Source organism: Falco rusticolus, chromosome 1, assembly GCF_015220075.1.
Source record: "Falco rusticolus isolate bFalRus1 chromosome 1, bFalRus1.pri, whole genome shotgun sequence".
Classification (NCBI taxonomy): domain Eukaryota; kingdom Metazoa; phylum Chordata; class Aves; order Falconiformes; family Falconidae; genus Falco; species Falco rusticolus.
In genome coordinates, this window is record NC_051187.1 from 49929103 (window position 1) to 49947778 (window position 18676).

General features: G+C 45.6%; 1 protein-coding gene across 1 annotated transcript; it reads left to right on the plus strand.

Annotated features, from left to right (window-relative positions):
* The first annotated feature begins 586 nt into the window (after nt 1-586).
* On the plus strand, nt 587-18361 carry TMEM154 (transmembrane protein 154). The gene is made up of 6 exons (XM_037378630.1): nt 587-927; nt 8292-8603; nt 10337-10364; nt 11533-11618; nt 13105-13165; nt 17035-18361. The coding sequence occupies exons 1-6, from the start codon at nt 861-863 to the stop codon at nt 17048-17050; spliced, it is 570 nt and encodes a 189-aa protein (XP_037234527.1). The 5' UTR covers nt 587-860; the 3' UTR covers nt 17051-18361.
* The last annotated feature ends 315 nt before the right edge of the window (nt 18362-18676 follow it).

Below are 18676 nucleotides of genomic sequence, written 5' to 3' on the forward strand. Positions count from 1 at the left end.
CATGCCCAGCCAGAGACCGTGGGGGGGAGCGAAAATTTAGGAGAGAGGAAGGGAGACAGGAGTTACCCACCCCCTCACCATCTCCATCAACCATGGCACCATGGACCCCCACGCCAGGCATTGCATCCTGGTGCGGCTTGAGACCTTCTGTCCCTTCTCATCTACAGCCATCTCTAAGTGCTTTCCAGCTAAGCCACCTGCTCCTAACAAAAAAATGATGTGGTTTTCTGCTTTTTCCTCTTCCCCAGCTCAAAGCAGCCCAAAACACTCAATTGCAGGCTGCCAAGAGAACCAGTCATTTCCCCATGTGCTGAGGCAGCCCCGCTTGCGGGTTGCCTTCTGGGGTGGTGAATGCATGCGGCATCCCACCGCGCTGCCGGGAGAGTTACGGCTTGAAAACCAAGGCAGGAGGGAGGGACTATTGAAATTTGCTCGTTCAACCGCTCTGAAAAGCAGCCTAAAACCTTCCCGCTAACGCACGTTAATGAAATTTTGTGCCTGACTTGTATTTGTATGATGTTTGTCCCCTTGACACTGTATGTAGATGAAGACAGGTGGTAGGAAAGTTGGGAGCCAAAAAACCAGAGAGCAGGACCTCACCCGCCTACAGCATAAAGGTGCTTCAGCCTAGTTAGCACTTGAAGAGCAACATCTTTTTTTTTTTTCTTTCTTTCTTTTGCAATCATTGCTGACTTGACAGGCCCAGACGGAATTACATCACTTCCTAAAACCCATCAAAGAGAGTCCATCTCCTGAAGAAATGCAGCTCAGATGCACCCTGGCAGGAAGCAGGAAATGTAAATGTTCGGGTGCAGCTGGGAGCCGGCGGAGCACCCTCGGGTGGGAGCCGCCGAGGGAACATGCGAAAGCAAAACCTCATCGCGCTGCTTTCTGCCCTGTCGCTGGCCGGAGGATCTGCCGGGCACGGTGAGTAAGAAAAGCGCCTTTTGCCTTCGGAGCTGGGGCCGTGTTTCGTGCCTGCAGTGACGGGACCGAGTCGGAGGGCAACACCCTCCAAAGCGAGCGCTAGGAGATCTGTGGGGACTTGCTCTCCGCTTCTTTTAGCTGTGTTTACCCTCTCTGTTTTCATCTGCCTGACTTTTTCAAAGCTTTCACTTTTTTCCCTTAGACTAACCCCCAACAGCAGCAACCGAATCCTACAGTTCCTACATTGCCTAAATTGCAGGTGTGTAGGGAACCACAGTTTCCATGCTGGTCTGCCAGGCATTTTGGTTCTAATTTCAATTATTTGTTGTACATTTTAACCCTACACCCATACTATCAGCCTTTAATAGTAGAGTTAAAGACAGAGCACCGCTTCCATTCAAAAATCAACTACCAATTTCTGCAGTCCCAGTGCACCGAACCTGCTTTAACAGAACAGCCAGCTGGTTCTGGAGACAAATATTTCCAGTTCTCAGCTACAGAACAACGTGATTGACACCGTGGATTTACGTTGTGACCTTCTGAAGAGAAGATCCACCAGTGGAAAAGCCGCTTGCAACAAGATGCTGAAGCGCTGGGGTGTCGTTGCAGGGGCTCTCGCCAGCTCGCCGGGGGGAGTTTGTACGACTGGCGTTTTGGCAGCCAGCCACCGTGCAAGACAGGCAACTCTTTTAGCACAACCTTGCCAGGCGGTGCTAATATGCCTTTCGGTGTCAAATCAACCCCTGCCGCAGTGCCCCAGTATGGACTAGTAGTGTCTGCTGCCCCTCTGCTGTCCTAGGGAGTGGGAGCTCTCCAGAAAGCAGGGAGGGAGGATGGTCACTCCCAGCTATCACCCGAATTCTGGTATTAAGGCTTTAAAATGCATTGGTGAAATAAGCGGTTTGATATGGGTATTTTTTCCCTGAAAACCAGTACTATAAGCAGGGAGTGAAACAGGCCTGCGGGCTCCCGGCACACTGCAGAGCTGCCTGCGGTTAGGAGTCTTAGCTGTAAAAGTGAGCGTGAAATGCTTCAGTCTCATCTGCATTACTACAGCCCTGCTGCACCACAGACACGTGAGGAAGACGCGCGGCAAGCATGGAACGTAGCTCTGAATCAAAGTGGTCAGAGGGAAGAGTCCTGCCACGGACAGAGTGAAATGGAGGTGCCAGGGAAACGAGGGGCATGATGCAACAGCGCAGAGTGATCAGGCTCCAGCTTCCTTAGCTCATTTGCTGTGTACTGATCGCTAGTATTTCATCACCATCTCTGCAGGACGGAGGGACGCCTTAGTCCCTGTCACCCTCAGCCCACGTCTGGGCCCCCCCTGCCCTTGTTTGCAACGGGCATCGAAGACTGCACAAAGCACCGGGCAGATGTCGCACACCAGGTGCCCCAACCCACTCCCCACTGCCTTTAGAGACTTCGTATCGGTCGGTCCACCTTTAAATACTGGTTGATCTTGGCATCCTTTGCGGGCACGAGTCAGTCCTGCCAGAGCTCTCCCCGAGCCCCGTCAGCCCCGGCTCTCCCGAGCCAGCCCCCAGCTACTGGCGAAGGGGAGGAGAGCACCTGCCCCGAGAAGAGCGGGGACCCTTGCTCCCCCTACAAAGGTGGCCTCTGTGTGTGCAGCCAGCCCCAAAATGTACCTGGGACCTTACTCTGACTGCAAGGGTGGGAGGGGGAAAGTTGTGAACTTGGTCCTTGTGGAGAAAATTGAACTAAAGGGGGAAGAATTTATCTAGGGGCTTAGGTACCCCACAGGCACTGGTGGGTCAGGAGCCCCTCCGCTGAGGGCAGCCCCCTGGGGGGGATCCTTACCTTGCAGTCCTCCTTGCTCCCAGATCAACAAGGCAGGACTTTTAAAGGAGCTTTTTTTTTTTTTCTCGGGTCCCAGACACAGTCCTCACCTTTAAAGTGCTTTGCTGGAGAAGAGGGGCAGAAGCCCTTGGGGATCTCCCAGGTCTCACCTCTACTGTCTAGAAACCATTTACAGAATAGGTAATAGGAGTATGATTAAATCTTGCAGCATAGATGGATTGAAGCCTTCCTAAGTCTTGTTCCCATACCATGCTGGAGCCTTGTAAAACCCCAGCCTTGCCAGCTGGATTATGATTAACAGGCGGTTTTCTCCCGGCTGCGCCGCAATTACCTGAGCTGGTGGCTCTAAGAGCGTGCCTGCGGTCTCAGCTTTGGGTGCTGGCCCTCTCCTGGCTCCACGCCGGGGGGACATCAGGCTTTGCACCAGTCCCCTTCCCCGTCCCCTTGGCATCTGCAGGCAGAAAGCCCTGCTTGGCGACCTGCCGAGGGCCAGCGGTGGCCCTCCCTGCTCTGGGTGCTGGTGCTGGCTGCTCAGCCTCGCAGCAGCCCTGAAGACCTACCGAGGTGCGTGCTGACCCCAGGACCAAACGTTAAGGCCCTTACTATAGCTTAGAGAAAAAGTCCGTGACCCTACGGGCATTTCGCAGGCTATGCCGTCTCCCTCCACGTTCGGTGAAACGCGGGGAATTGCAGTGTGAGTGGTGTGAGGTGGGGAGTGAGGAAACACAGGAGGGAGAGGAGCAGTAAAGTGTGCAGGATCGTTAAGTGGAACAGTGGCGGTGGCTGCACGCAGAGCTTTATTTTGGCTGTGTCTCTGCGCTAGTGTTTTGAGCTGTCATTCAAAGAAACATTGCTATCCAAGACCCAGGTATGCAGCAGCCACTCTCTCTCTGGCAGAGAACTGCCCTTTAGGTGAAGTCTCCTACAAGCCTAGGCCCCTAAGGAAGTGCTATTTTTGGCCTGTTCCCCCCTAGAGTAATGAACTTGAGAATGAGTTTGAAGCCATCGGTTGCCTGTTACAATTTTCTAGCAAAACAACAATGTGAGAAATGAGGATTTGCTACATGCTCCCTTTCCAAAGTGCAGCCTCCTAAGAAGCAGATGAAAAACGCTTTCTCCTGAACACATGAATTCCTTATACATATTTATTCCTATTCCTCCCTTTTATCCACACACGCAAACTTCCACCGTGTTTTATTCAAGTGCTTCAGGGACTTCTCAGAAAATCTCTGCTTTACATCAGCAAGTTTGTATATTAAATTTCAGTCAGTGACACCAGTCTATTTTCCCTCAGGAGATTTTGTGATAGCTGGAGAGCCGGTGGAGCTTTTGAATCTTTAATTCCAGGGTCCTCCTGAGAGCAAGGAGCACCAAGGGGTTTGCATCACGGTGAGGTCGCACGGGTATCACTGACGCAGAGCTAGAAGGCCATTGATATTAAGTAGCTGCAACTAAATGCATAAATTGGTCTGGAAGACCTTTAGTAACAGGGGCGAGAAATGAGGCTACAGGTTCACAGTCTGACTCTAAGACGCGTGACTGAATTTGCAGCATCAGCAGTTAACGCAGCACTTCATCTGGATGGCAGCGCAGTCAGAACGCAGCTTCCATTCCCCGCAAATGAACTTACAGCAGTTTCCTGTTTCAGGCGATACCTAAACAACACTTTCCGAGCACCCCGTTTTAACAGGATCTTGTCTGCAGATTAGCCACCCTGCCTGGAATGCTTGCAGCCCCTCATCGGAAGAGCGCAGGCACCCCACAGCTAGCCTGCAGGCTTTCAAAGATTCCTCTTCCAGCCAGACTGACAGGCGAGACCTGCCGCGACAGGCAGCTGGGCAAGCCCTGGCCGTGGCAAGGAATGTCCCGCAGCAGCGTGCAACGCAGGAGAAACAGGACGGGGATGAGTCAAGGAGTAGGAGAGGATCCTACGGACCACGTGGAGGGGTATGCCTATACCACCAGAAGGAATGTGTGTATGGAGCAGAGTGGTACAGGACGTGGTAACGTTACGCCAGCATACGTGGTTTTATAGCCTTTTCTTCTTCATCACCCCCCCCGTGAGCCTTCGCTTCACTGCGTTTTTCTAGCTTATAGGGAAGTTTGGAGAAACGAAGGATTTCCATTCAAACTAATCAGCTTGACTATGCTACGGACTTAGCTCTTGCTTTTTCTCTATCCCATCCCTTTTTCTTCTGTAAGTAGGCACTATAGTGTAATTTGAAAAATTCCCTTCCGAGACCCCAGTCGTCGAGGCTGATGAGAAGGCAGCAGGGAGACTGATGATTTTACAGCAGAACCAAATGTGCTGACTGCCGGCTATTTTCCTTTGCCTCGCATCCAACTAAAATCATAAACCTGTTTGCCCGCTTACTTCATCAAGAAGCTCATATCACCACCCCTGAGTGCTGCAGTGCAGACCTCAGAGGAAGGAATGCTGCAACAACAGAAAGGTTGTTTGTTTGTTTCAGATGCAGTTGTTTGGACTCCAGCCTGTAAAGCTGCTCGGTATATTTAACTCCCTCGGTCTCCCTTGAAAAGCAGGTTTGGGAGCACCGCCGGAGCTCATGCAAAGTCCATCAGTTATCCAAGCACATTTTTAAAGCTGAAAATATTGAATAATATTATTTTATCTCATGGTATCTGCATACAGGGACATAGCTTTTTTGTAATTCATAAGAACCGTAATGGAACCTTGTTTGAGCAGCTGCTAGTGCTTGCTCAGGCGTTTTGGTCCCCTGAGGGCTAGATCCTCTAATCCTCGGTGGTGGGAACCCTGGGCATCCCCTGCGTCTGAGCTCTGCTCCTCAGAAGCGATGGGCTGGAGGTCGATGTACCGATGCAGCAGGTGAAACACAGGAAATAAGAGCAATACCCTTGCAAGAACATTGTGCAATTGGCTGCCCTTCTGCTGAAAGACTTATTTAATTCACTCGGAGGAAAAGATCTTTGTGAGATGAAACAGTTCACAGAAGTGATGCTGTTTTGTCCCTGGAATTATGCAAAGTGAACAAAAATACAGGGCAGCAAGGTCACTCCCTGTGATTTGCCATTTTCTTTGCCTGGGGACTAGAAAAGGCAATTCTATTTCACACAGAGACAAATGATTTGAAATGTGCTTCACAGCTCAAAATCAGGCAAATAAAACGTACCAGAGACGCCAGGAAAGTCTCTCTTGGAAATCAAGCGCAGCGTATGCTGCAACTGAAAGTTTAGCGTTGCTGTTAATGAGGTGTGACTGTTTGCTTTTGCTTTAAAGTCACACCATGCTTTAGACATTTGAAAAATCCATTTTCGCTCTAAGAGCAAATGAAAAATAAGGTATTTTCTCCACACCCTTTCCCATTTGTGTTATTTTAAGCAACAGGCTTGTCCTTCTCAATATGTCAGCTGTGGCAGACAATGGGTTTCAAGGGCGGTGGCTGGAGGAGGCGATGAAGCCAGGTTGTGGAAGCAGCTCTGTGAGGGGGTGGTGGGCTGGTGGAGCCCCACCAGCGGTGCGGAGCATCGTACTGCGGGTGTCTCTAGCCCTGCCTTGCTGCCCTGTGCGACCCCCAGCGCCACAGAGTGGCTGCAGGCACCGGGGACTGTGCACCACCTTGGGAAGGAAAAGGCAAGTGGCCCAACCAACAAGGGAGAAGAGCGATAGGATTAAGGACAGCCAGTGGATCCCAGGGAGGGCTGGGGGAGCACAGCCAGGGGTCACTACCCGCGCGGGAGGCAGGGATCAGGTCTTGCTCTTGGCTGAAATACTGAATACAGGAGAAAGCAACAGAGTGACTACCAACAAAGTGCTTTGCCACTGAAGAGCTAACATTTTCATCGTCATATTGTGGTGAAAGACTCAGGTGACCTTTGCAGTATTAAATACTATATTCAAGTATTAGGTATTATTACCACGTATTGAAATTCTTTCCTAGTTTTTAGGAAAGGATGAAACAATCGGGTGTCTGAGTGATAAGCATGGCACAGAAATCTAGATAGATCACTGCTGTCACACTCAAATAATTTTATTCCTTTGAAATTGGGTTTCCTGGAATACGGTCTCAAGAGATACTCATCTCCTCTTTGAGACAAATCTGACAGGAGAGGAGACGTGGCAGAGTGGATTAAGCAAGAGATAGCACTCTATTCCCAGTTTTCCTCTCTCACTCGGCATCCCTGGGAAGGACAGCATCCCTGTCCTACAGATTTCTCATTTGTAAAATGGAGATGATAACTGCCCATCTCTCAGGGCCATTATGAAGATTAATGTGTTTACAAAGGCATTTAAAATGCTAAGCACTTTTGGTTCCAGTCCTGTGAGATTGGAAATGCCAGCTCTGAGGTGCTGAAAACCTTAGGCTTTTGCTAACTCTAGTGGAAACTGTGGCTGCCTAGCACTTTAGAAGAACAGAGAGAAACATGTCATTGCAAAAGTCGTGGAATCTCATCCCGCTTTGCTGCACAAAATGAGAGCTGCACCAAGCCGGCATTGTATCTGAAAGGGCAGATAACATGAAAAAAAAAAATAACATCATTTAATTCCATTCTAAGAGAATTATTGAAGGCTTTGCATTTGGAAACATGTTGGTGCAATTTATCTAAGGACCTTTGGCTACAGCAGGATTTTTGGCATCAGTACGGCATACAGTACCAGCCCAGAATCTGCTGTACTTCTGTTCAGCTTTAAACTCCATGACAGTCAACACAGACCCTTACTTAGCCTTAAAAAAACCCCCAACTTATTTTGCTATTACCAATATAGCCAACTTTAGCCACTTTTCTTGCAAAATGCATGATAAATGAAACAAAAAGCTGAATCAAGGTTCAAAACCCCTAGTCTTGGCATCTGTGAAGAATAACCAGCACTGACTCTTTACCATGTGCCCCTTCAGCCAGGCCAGAGGATCCAGCAGAGGCATAGTTAATGACACCTGTGTCCAGCACAGTCCCCTTGTTACTGCTACCGCTTCCAGTCCGTGCAGAAGTGAAAGTCAGCAGCTTCTGCAGGCTTCAGACTTCCTTTCACCAGTTCTGTTTTTCCAGAGAAACAAATTTGAGAAAGACGCAGAAACAGGGAGACGAGTGAGCTGGAGGAATTAGTGAACCAGGGGCAATGGCCTTCCTGAAGGGACTACTAACTCCCTGGGGAAGGAGAGGGATGGAAGAGGTTGCAGCTGTATGCGCCGAGGCTGAGGAGCAAAGCAGGACGCTGTGGTTTACCCGGAAGCAGACGGCTTTTGTGGGGGAGTGAGACCTGCCAACCCGCAGGAAAAAAAGTATTTGTGCAAGACAGCTGCATGCAGACACACCATGCATGCGGACATGCCCCAGTAAAAACCAGCTGAGGAACATGGTCAGGACTGGTAAGGTTTTGTGGTGAATTTGCAACCTAATTCTACATCTGATGCTCAAGATTTCAAATCTGTGTGTATGGGGCATGTACTGATTTTTTTTTTTAAGATGTCAAATGAAAAGTAAATACTAAACTGTATGCTTTGACTCACTGATAATACCAATAAAACCCATAAAATGTTAAGTTGTCCTCATATATTTGGCAGGCTCTGAAAATGATGGTTCAGGAGATGGATCACCGATATTACCCACTGTTACATCAACAACTTCTCCTGCTGCACATTCTCCAACCACGGATGACCACACACCGGTACTTGTCACTGCAAGCGCTACTGAAAATGGCTTTGAAACAAAAATTACTCCAAATACTGAATCCAATGCTGCGAACGATCAGGACAGCCTAGAAGCAGCAGAACAGTCTATCTTGATATACATTGTCCCCGCCGTGCTACTGGTCCTGCTGATTTTGCTGATCATATTTTTTGTGATACATCATAAAAGGAAAAAGTCTAAGCAAGGTAAATTTCTCTTCTCGTGCATCAGAAGTGTGTTTTTAGGACATGCTCGTCATGAACAAAATGTTATTTGGAGGCCTGGGGTGCCACATTTAGGATGTACTTCTCCAGCTGGAGTTGCATGGTTGAGGGATAGGAAAGGGATCCACCCCAGCCAGCGGTGTCTGAGCAAGCACTTCTCCTTGTGGGGAGCTAGTTCTGCCTCTTGGCACCTCCTGCTCATGCTGCACACCCACGGGAGCCACGGCACCAAGCTCCGGTTCCTGGCAATGCTGGGAACGGCGTATGGCTGTAAGTGTGGGACAGAAAACACTTGTTCTGCCTTTATGCTTAATAACTTCATGCAAAGTGAATTGAATGCTTCTATGGCCTATACTGCCCACAAAGTAAAACGGCTCAGAGCTTCGATAAAATAAAAACGAGCAAAAACATTTTAAGGAGTCCTGCAAGGGCGGTGGCAGCTATGAAGATATCACAGTAAATGAGCTAGGAAGCCCATGATGAGACCACCTGGGTGCTGCAACAGAGTGAGCAGCGCTTCAGGAAGGTACCTTGATCTCTAAGCAAAGAAATTAGTAACTTGGAGTATCAGAGCCACAGTAAACAAACTGAAGTGTCACATGAAACCCACACAGTTCATAAGTGAACTCCTGAAACCGTCATACCAGGGTCTATACAGAACAAGAGTGCAGCTGTGAGCTCCTCAGCCTGCAGACAGTGACATACGTTCAACATAGATATTAAGTCCATTTTTCAGCTGCACCTGCCTTGTCACGAGGTCACCATCATAGCAAACTGAATTCACAACCAGGCACTTAGTTGCCTGCCTGTTTCTGAATGACCTGAAATGCAGGTACACTGTTCAGAGGGATGGGAAACATGGTACCTTGCAGGAGGATAATCCTGGGATCTCTTGCCCTGTGCCTGTTGCTTGGAGCTGGGATTTCAAGCATCCTCAAGGTGAGGGCAGACAGCTCTGTGGCGGCTCTGTGGTCAGGGCATGTGCTGGAACAAGTAGGTGTCAGCACCCATTGGCAACAATGAATTAAAAATAAGATGATTTGAGACAGAATACAACGTGAATCCTATATGTAGTTCTTCATTCTTTGTTGAGGGCTGAGGCTTTCCAGTCACTTGATTCCTGGAGGGGAAGTTATTTATGTGAACAATGGCTGTTACACTGTGTTCCCCCCTGCAACTTTACTTTGTCTTGGGGTCATAACTAGCTTTGGATCCCTTTTGACATCTGGCTAGTTCAGCTTCATTTGCCTGAGATTTAATCTGCCATGCAAGTCTATCCCGCCCCTCTTCTCTCCAGGAACGGCTCCCAGAGTCTCCAGGCAAAGCTGGATTGCCTGCGTGTAGTCTGCAGCAAAGTGTCCTGATGCTTCCAGTAAACAATTTTTTGCAGCAGTGGCTCCTTTCCAGGATACCATTTCTCTCAGGACATCTCTTTTGCTCAGGGAAGCATGCATCTGTCGTGTCCTGCCCACCACAGCGCTAACAGCCGGGTTTCTCCAGTGCCGCTGAGCTAATAACACGCTGCTTTTAGTGTGTTCGAGATGAAAAATAATGGGTTCCTCTGAAAGTTACAAACAGGATGAGATGTTCTGCCTTTCATCTACAAGCTTTGAAAATGTGACCTGTTTTACATGACCCTATTCAAGGCTTGCTTGCAGTCCAGACCCTGTATGTACAAAGAACAAAACTGTGAACACCAATTTTTTCTTTTCCAGATGAGCTGGGAAGTGAAAATGTGAAAAGGTAAAATTTATGAATATCACCTTTTTTTTTTAACTATTATTATTCTTTTACTGTAACAGGATATTATAATTCTTGGCTCCTGCACTGCCTGCCTTCATTTAAATGTACACCGAACACCATTACCTTTTTGCCATCAATTGCTCCAGTTAACTGTCTCAAGAGGTGGCTAAAGTGTGACTGCAGCATCTAGCTGAAGGTGTAGGACCAGAGCAGGAGAACAAGAGCCGTGGTGGCAGAGGCCAGCGCTGCCCACAGGCACCCACCGCCCGCTTGAAGCACCCCTGGCTCCACCAGCCGCATGATGCCACGAGACACACGAGGTGCCCCGTGAGCAACAAGGATTGGTTCCCAGGCTCAGCACAGGCTTTTACTATTCCAAATAAGCTCTGGGTCTCGCTCCCCTGTTTTTCAAGTTTGTCTTCTCCCTCTGAGGTGAGGCAGAAAGGCTCTCCCAGATGCCGCAGAAGCAATACTTCTGCTGCTGGGAAAATAAGAGCCACGCAGCTTTTGGCTTATCAGAGCCAATTTTTATCATTACCTTTTATCGAGCTCCATCTTTCTAATCAATGCTGAGAGTTATCAGATTGGCTTCATAGGGGGAAAAAAGGGGTTTTGTTTGCTAAAAATATTTTTTCTACTGTGTGACTCCAGGAACAATCAGCAAAGGGAAGCTAAACAGAGGCATTTAAATAAATGCAGAGTTACTCTGCTCATGACCTTTCCTTCTGAAGTTGCTGCCGATGTCAGTCACATCACAGCTAGGATGAAGCTTCAGGCCCTCTGCTTTATCGTTGGAGCAACAGGACTTTTGCCATGTGTTCCAGCAGGGCAGAGACAAACTTATTTTTCAGTTTTCTATTTACAGTAGGGACAGCTCGGGAATAGCTGCAGCAGTCTGTGCTCTGGCACAGCCCAGACTGCACCGTCTGAGCCCCTCTGCGTGTGACACCCCTACCCCCGCCCAGCACCGGCATCTCGCCGCTCCTTCGCATCCCTTGGGTTCGCACCCGCTGGGCTGGCATCTCCTCAGATTACTGGGCTAGGGTGGCTTTCCGCAGCTTGTACATGTGTCTGGAATTATGAAAGACTCATACAAAATTACCACATTGTAAGTTGTTTGAATGAAGCGTTGTGTGTAATGCCTTTTTTCCCCCTCCCTCCTCTCAAGTCCTATTTTTGAAGAAGACACACCCTCTGTTATGGAGATAGAAATGGAAGAACTTGATAAATGGATGAACAGCATGAACAAAAATGGTACACGGTAACCCCTCTACTCCATCATCCCTCTCTTACAATTTGACATAGATTCCATGTGTAGAAAATCACTGTAAGGCATTTTGTATGTGTGTCACTACTTTTCCTGCAACATTTTTAGTTGTGTTCTTGACTGCCTGCTACTAAAATAGCAGTACAAATGTCAGGAGTAGAACTGTTCAGAGTCTGGAGTATTTTAGTTCACATGGGAGCTTATTTTTAACATATGATGGAATATCGTAAATGTTTTGAATTTCCAGTAGACACTTTATTAAACACATATATAGCTGTGAATGGTATTTATATTCTTAAATACACATTTTTAATGCTAAATACTAGTTTCTTTAAAGTATCTAGTCCTTTCAGGCTTCAGAGTTTCTACAGTTTTGTGCTCCATATTGTGCTACTGTAGAGGAAACATGCATTTACTTGTAGTTCAGAGCACTGCTTAATTAAAATTGCTGCCAGGATTCTACAAATACATCCCTCCCCTCACTTGCCACCTCTACCACATGAAGCACAAGCTGCTCTTTGCTGCCAGCACTGCTCACCATCTACAACCTCTCTGGCAGGTCTAGCAGCCCATGGAGCAATTAGTACCTGTGGTAGCTACCACCACCAGCATCTTCAGCTCCTTCTTAGCTTCTTTTAACTATCTTGTATTTTCCCCTCAATGGAAATCTCCCATTTAAAAGCTCCAGGGGCCACGCATCCTCCTTCAAGGCTCTCCTCAAAAAATGCCGGTCTTCAGTGAGGCATGAATTAACAGAGGCTTGATTTTGAATGGCTAACAGCTTCTCACTGGCTAGAAAGTGCTGAAAGCATGGTATTTTTTTCTTTCCTGGTCCCTTGCCTTATATCCAAATGGCTCATTTGCCTGACCTCCTGGGGATGCTTTGTTTTTCAGGACATAAAACTCTTTGGAGCATTTCTTTGCATTAGCACAGTGCTCCACGTGACGGGGTTTTGACCTTTGTGGTCTGTAAGCTCGAGCAGAGAACATGTGCTAAGCGGCAGTAGTGAAATAGAGGCATTAAGTATAGTACGTGGGGAAAGAGTGCTGCAAAATATTTTTCAAAATTTTGTGGACAGAAGGGAGAAAAATAGTTTACATATTGATTTTTTTTTTCATTTTTTTTAGTGAGTGTTCCCTAAACCCCAGCTCCAAATTTCCAGCTGGACTATAAAGCAAAGGTGCAACTGTAAGCAGCGGACAAATAGTCCTCAGAATTAGTTTGTTTGTATAGATGTATAGAAACAATTGAAATATATATAATAAATTATGGCAACACCTATCAAAGGGAAGGAGGATTTAAAGCATGTAACATTTATGCTATAGGGACCATGCAGATTTTACAGATAAAAGGGTACAGAAGAGCATCTGCAGTTTTACATTCTAGAGAGATTGCATGATAAAAGTTGATGCAATTTTGAAATAGAGAACTGCCGAGAGTAACAGTAGTTTTGTTTCTTACCCTTTTTTCAGCTGACTGTGAATGTTTGCCTACTGTAAGGGAAGAAGAAAAAGAATCAATTGCCAACCCAAGGTACTTTTCATTCATTATATTACCTGAAGAAACGTGGTCAGTGTCATCAAAAATAATCGAATTTTTCTATATGTAATTAGAAACAGAACAATTATTTAGTCTAATTATGTTTTAAGGTTTTATATATAGGGACTTTGATTTCAACTTAAAACATTTGACACTCATTTCTGAACCAGTCTCTGCCTGTAAATTGCACTGCTAAGTAATCTGGTGGTTGTAAACCTGCGCGAGACAGACAACCAGATGGCACAGATGGAGTTTCACTCGCTGATCAGACTTTAATCACAGTTTCCCAAGGTGTTAATACAAACATTTGCCATAGCTTGCATGGCATTCCTCTCCAGCACAGGCACCCAGTTCCCCTCTGCTACCAGGTGCCTATAGATCCCCAAGAACCACCACCAGATGTTTTGGCTGGTGCTGTGACCTTGTCCAACTCCAAAAGAAAACCAAAGGATCTTCTCAGTGCCCCTGTGCAGCACTCTCCCAGAGGTGGCACTAGCTCATGGTCCAAGCAGGTATCCCAGAGGCATGCAAAACTGCAATTCCAACAGCTTGTAAACTTCAAAACTTTCTGACTGGTTTCCTCAGGGGTTTGGCCAGAACCCCTAAAACACCTCTCAAACTCCTGTTTTCCCCAATTAAAAATTCCTGTTCCAGCTGGAAGCAAGGGGCTGTACATCACCCTTGCCTGCACACTTGTGTTGCAGCCGCAAAGCAAAGCAGCTTGTCTGTGCCAGGTTATGATAAACAATTAAACCATCCTGTGTGCCAAGATAATCCCTGGTGTAGCAGAACCAGCAGATGCGAGCAGGCAAGGCCAGGAGCAGGGAGGGGCATCAGGATGAGGACCTGGGTCTTCCCCTTCCCATGGCACCAGATAACCAAGCTCAACATGCCTCTATGATGGAGCTGCACCTCCCGCTGCAGACTGTCATGATATTCCAGTCCCTCTCTTTTCCGAGTTTCTTTGCTCAGGAGTGAGATAGTGGTGATGATAAAGCACCACTTTTGCAGAGTTTGCAACTCAGTTGCTTAAAAGCTGCAGTTTCAGGGTACTTTTGGATGGGGCTGCTGCACCGCAGCTATTCACTTGAAAAGGTTTCTGCTTATGCCTAATGCAAGATAAATTGTTGTGTTGTGGTTGTTTTTTTGTTTTGTTGGGTTTTTTGTTTGTTCTGTTTTTTTTTTTTTTTTTAAATGACTTGGATCCTAGGTTCCAGATGCAAGCAAGCACAGTAATTTTACCCTGAGCAGCAGGAGAAGATGTTGGATTTGCTAGCCATCTGGGTCTACCCTTCCAGCCTGTAAATGATAACTCAGAGGGGGAAAATTGTACAGAGAGGCAGCTGCACAGTGGTTCTCTAAGAACAGATTTGCTGAGCATATCACCAACTATGGTAGGGAATATAAGACTAAGAGTGCTTAAGCCATATGCTAACACCAGCCGAAATACATACTATAAAAGGTGTTTTAGGCACAACACCCTGAGCATTAAGTTTACTTTCCACAACATAAACAGTTCATTTTCAGAAAAAAAAAAGTTATCATGACCTACCAGCATGTGCTGACTTTTTAAATACCGTCCTTGCTAAAGTGCTTTTGTACTGGGATTTGCATTAACCCCATCAGAAGGTGGGAGTTTTGCTCCTGACTGGCTAAAAGTATCTTTGGGCTATACCCTACCTCAGGCTCCCCACCCGTAAAACAGATATTGTCACGTCAAAGCACAAAGGGACGCTTAAGCCTTGATGCAAAAAAAGCAGCCCTGTTCAGCTAAGCGTGCTTCTGTCAGGGTGAAGGTACACACGGTATTTAAGCGTAAGTTCTTATGACTGGTATCTTAGGATCAGATCGTAGAGAAGTTTATGCCTTTAAATTGTAGGAAGGCAAAGAAATGCAAATAAAAAGGAGATTTCTCTCTAAAACATTCAGAGCTGCTCAGACAAAGGATATTAGATGTTAGTTGAATACAAATTGCAAGATTATGAGGTTCAGTTTCAGATTCTGAAAGAGTGCTTCGTTTGGGCAAATTTCTTCTCAAATTATGGCAATTCCTTTTTTAGATTTTATTAATGTTATTTCAATATGGGAAAAGTCTCAAGGCTTCACTGAACGCAGCTGATTGAGTGTTGTTTTCCTTCTTCATAAAGATGCTGGGGGGAGTTCATCAAGACTATGTTCTTGAACTAACAGGGAGTTCATCTTGAACTATGAATTGATTTTTGAGAAGTTATTTTGAAAACATTTGAGACTAAACATTTCAATAATGACATTTTGACATTTTCAGAATGAAAGTTGTTCCAAAACTACTTTTCAGAGTAAGTGAATTTTTAATATAAAATTTTAAAAAGGTTTAAAGAATAAAACTATGTGGTGGTAAAATATTTAATATGTGCAAGTTAAGTGTTTCCATCAAAACAACTCTTTCAAATTTCATTTTACATGAAATTTTGAATCGCACTTCATTTCAAAGTGAAAAGTCATCTGAAGTGGTAGGTAAACAACAAAAGAAAATTGGTTCCTATATATTTCTGCAATTGAACCTTATCAAACCAAGATCTGCTGCTTTTCCTAACCAAACTCTTAGCTGCATAAATAACATCAGAAAGAGAACCATGTACAGATAAGTAAATGTTTTCAGCAGTTCTTTCAAGCAAGAAAAGTGAAAGAATATCAAGTAAAATGAAACAAAGCTATTATTATGGTAAAAATTTGTCCTCATGACCATCAAGGCTGCAGATTTGTGCACAAGAGCTGAGATATGACAGCCCAGGCTCCGTCATAGGTGGAGGTCATCTGCCTTGTGCATAAGAAGTTAAAAATATATGTGTATATACTTTTTTTTAAAGAAATATTTAAAATAATATAGCTTGCCTTTGAAACCTAGAGCTAAGATCCTGATTGTTCCTGAGCAGAGGACCACTAGATCTCCCCTGCCTCGCTGGGGCCAGGGTTCCCATGTCATGGAACCATGTGCCATGGTGGGCACAGGGGTGACAGGCAAGGGCTGATGCTCCTGTGGTGCACAAGCGGGTGCAAGACCAATCTTTTCTCCAGGGACCTTTACTCCACCAGCAAAACAGAAGTGTAGCCTGTTCCTCTCACAGCACATGGGGCTTTGTAGGCTGCTGAGTACGATGAAGCAATCCCTCCCTGCTTTATCACTCCTCCTGAGGAGGGTTGGTTTTCCTTGGGTGCTGCTGGGCACCCTCCTACTCCTCCTGTCTGAAAAAGGGTGACTCTTTCTTATGGAGTGATGTTCTGGGTGAGGAATGAGTCAGTACAGAAAGAAATACTCCTTTCCCAGGCTGTGCCTCAGTTTAGCAAGACAGTTAAACCCACACAAAATATTAAGATTACGAGTGGCCCTTTGAACTTCAGAGGTGATTTAAACCCCTGCTGTTATTGCTGACTGAAATCTAGCCAGCTGATAAAAACCATGTTATTAATATTTTAATGAACCAAATATTATTAAGAAAATGCTAGGTAGCAAGCTAGCTAAGCAGAAACCAGCAGGACAAAAAGAAAATTCACCTATTACACACCCAGACTGAATAGGAAAATTCCATCTGTAAAAAATTATCCTCACCTGTGGAAAGTGGGTAATTTGATTGCCCAGTCCTCACCTGGGAGCAAAGGAAAGGGTGCACTGGGTAGCCACTACCCAGCAGAGAATTCAGAGCAGCCCTTGCTGTCAGCACCTAGCACTACAGATGGGGTCGTTCCATGTGCTGCGTGACCAACATTTGTTTTCTGGTAGCACGTTTTCACAGACTCCAGGGATACTCTTGCATATTATTTCCTGCTGAGACAACTAACCCAACAGATGACACTGGTGTGTTTTTTTCTTTTCCCTGTATACGCAGTGATGGTGAATCATGAAGGCAGAACAGCAAAGAACTGGTTAAAGGGAAGCAGCACACAAGCTAACAATCCCCCCAATATTGGATGAACTGGATTAAATATAGGTGATCTCAAAAGGCCAGAGAAGCAAGTGCTTTTGTTGTGTCCTGCTACATACAGACTTCAGAAAGAAAACATCACCAAGGGGAAAGGAAAAAAAAAATAATGAAAAGCACCATAGTAAGATTAAGGGCTGATTTAAATTCCTTCTGCAATGAGATTCACCACAAATCAAGAGAAGCCTCTCCCCCCCACCAAGAAGTTCTCAAAACAGCCCGTGTTTCTGTCTACATCTTCAGCTGTGTACTGTGCAGCACTTAAAACCGCTTCTGTTCCACGTTTGGTGGGCTCCTCCATGGATTTTTGTAGGTGGTCTTTTTTTTTTTTAAGTATAAACATCATCCATAATACTGAACTGCCCTGGTTTGGTGGATGTGAAGCTCGTGCCTGTGCAATATTTGTTTTTCAATTTGCTTTTGGGTAACAGTCCACTGAGTTGCACCAAGCTTCTGCTGAGGAGGTATCAGCCTAGGACTGACCAGCTCTGAGGACAGAGGGAGCAGCTGAAAAGCCTCTTACAGGATTCACCAGTGACTGCAGCCCAGTGAGGGCATGGTCTTTGTGGTGTTTCAAATTTTGGTTTTGAAATTAAAGGCATTGTAGAGGTAAGAAATACTATTTTGAGATTGCCTTTCAGTTCCTTATCCCCACAGATTAGTACCCTGGGCTAGCTCTCACCATTTAACCCGCCTCCCTTCCCAGTGCTCTTCTGCAACAGCCACCAACTTCAGGAATATTCAACTTGAAAACATTTCTTTTTCTAGAAATGAGAGGTTGAAAAATTGAACAATTCAGTACTCACACCAAACACAAGTTTACATAAGTGTTACATGTAACTACCTGGTCAAAGTTTTCAGACACAGTAAGATTTCTGCTTCTGTTTTTGAATATTGAGCTTGCAATATCTGAAAGACGTGGACTTATAAAGTGTGCCTTTTTAATTACCAAATACTCAAAAAAAAAAAGACTCCTGGGATACCTCAAGGTGGAAATATAAACATTGCAATCACATCCATTGATTTTAGGCAGCATGTCTCTAAAGGATATAGTTTAAGTATGTAACACATGTAAAAGTGGATCCTTGTCTGTGCAAAGCTTCCCCCGCCTTATTTAAAATACTAAATCCACATCCCAAGATATCACATAGCCCTCCCCATCATATCCTACCTATCCTTATTTTCTACTTCAATACACACTTTCTCCCCACTCAATACATGTTTATTATGATCAGTTTTGTTTTGCCTGAAAATATTTCACTAATATGTTATCATACATAGCCTAGTTAAAGAGGGCAACCCCCCCCCACCCGCCCAAGCTTCTGGGATGGCAGCTAAGCATCACTAAGAGCTGACAAATACAGATGAGGGTTCAGCTTTGAGTAAATGAGGGTGTGTCAAAATATAAAAGGAAAAAAATGTTTACAACTAACCATATTCATTCATTACTGTATATGACATGACTAGTGATTTCCTCAAAGAGTAAAAAGATTTCTTCATTGTTCCAAAAGAGTTTATTGCAAATATTGTGTTTGATGTATGAGTGATA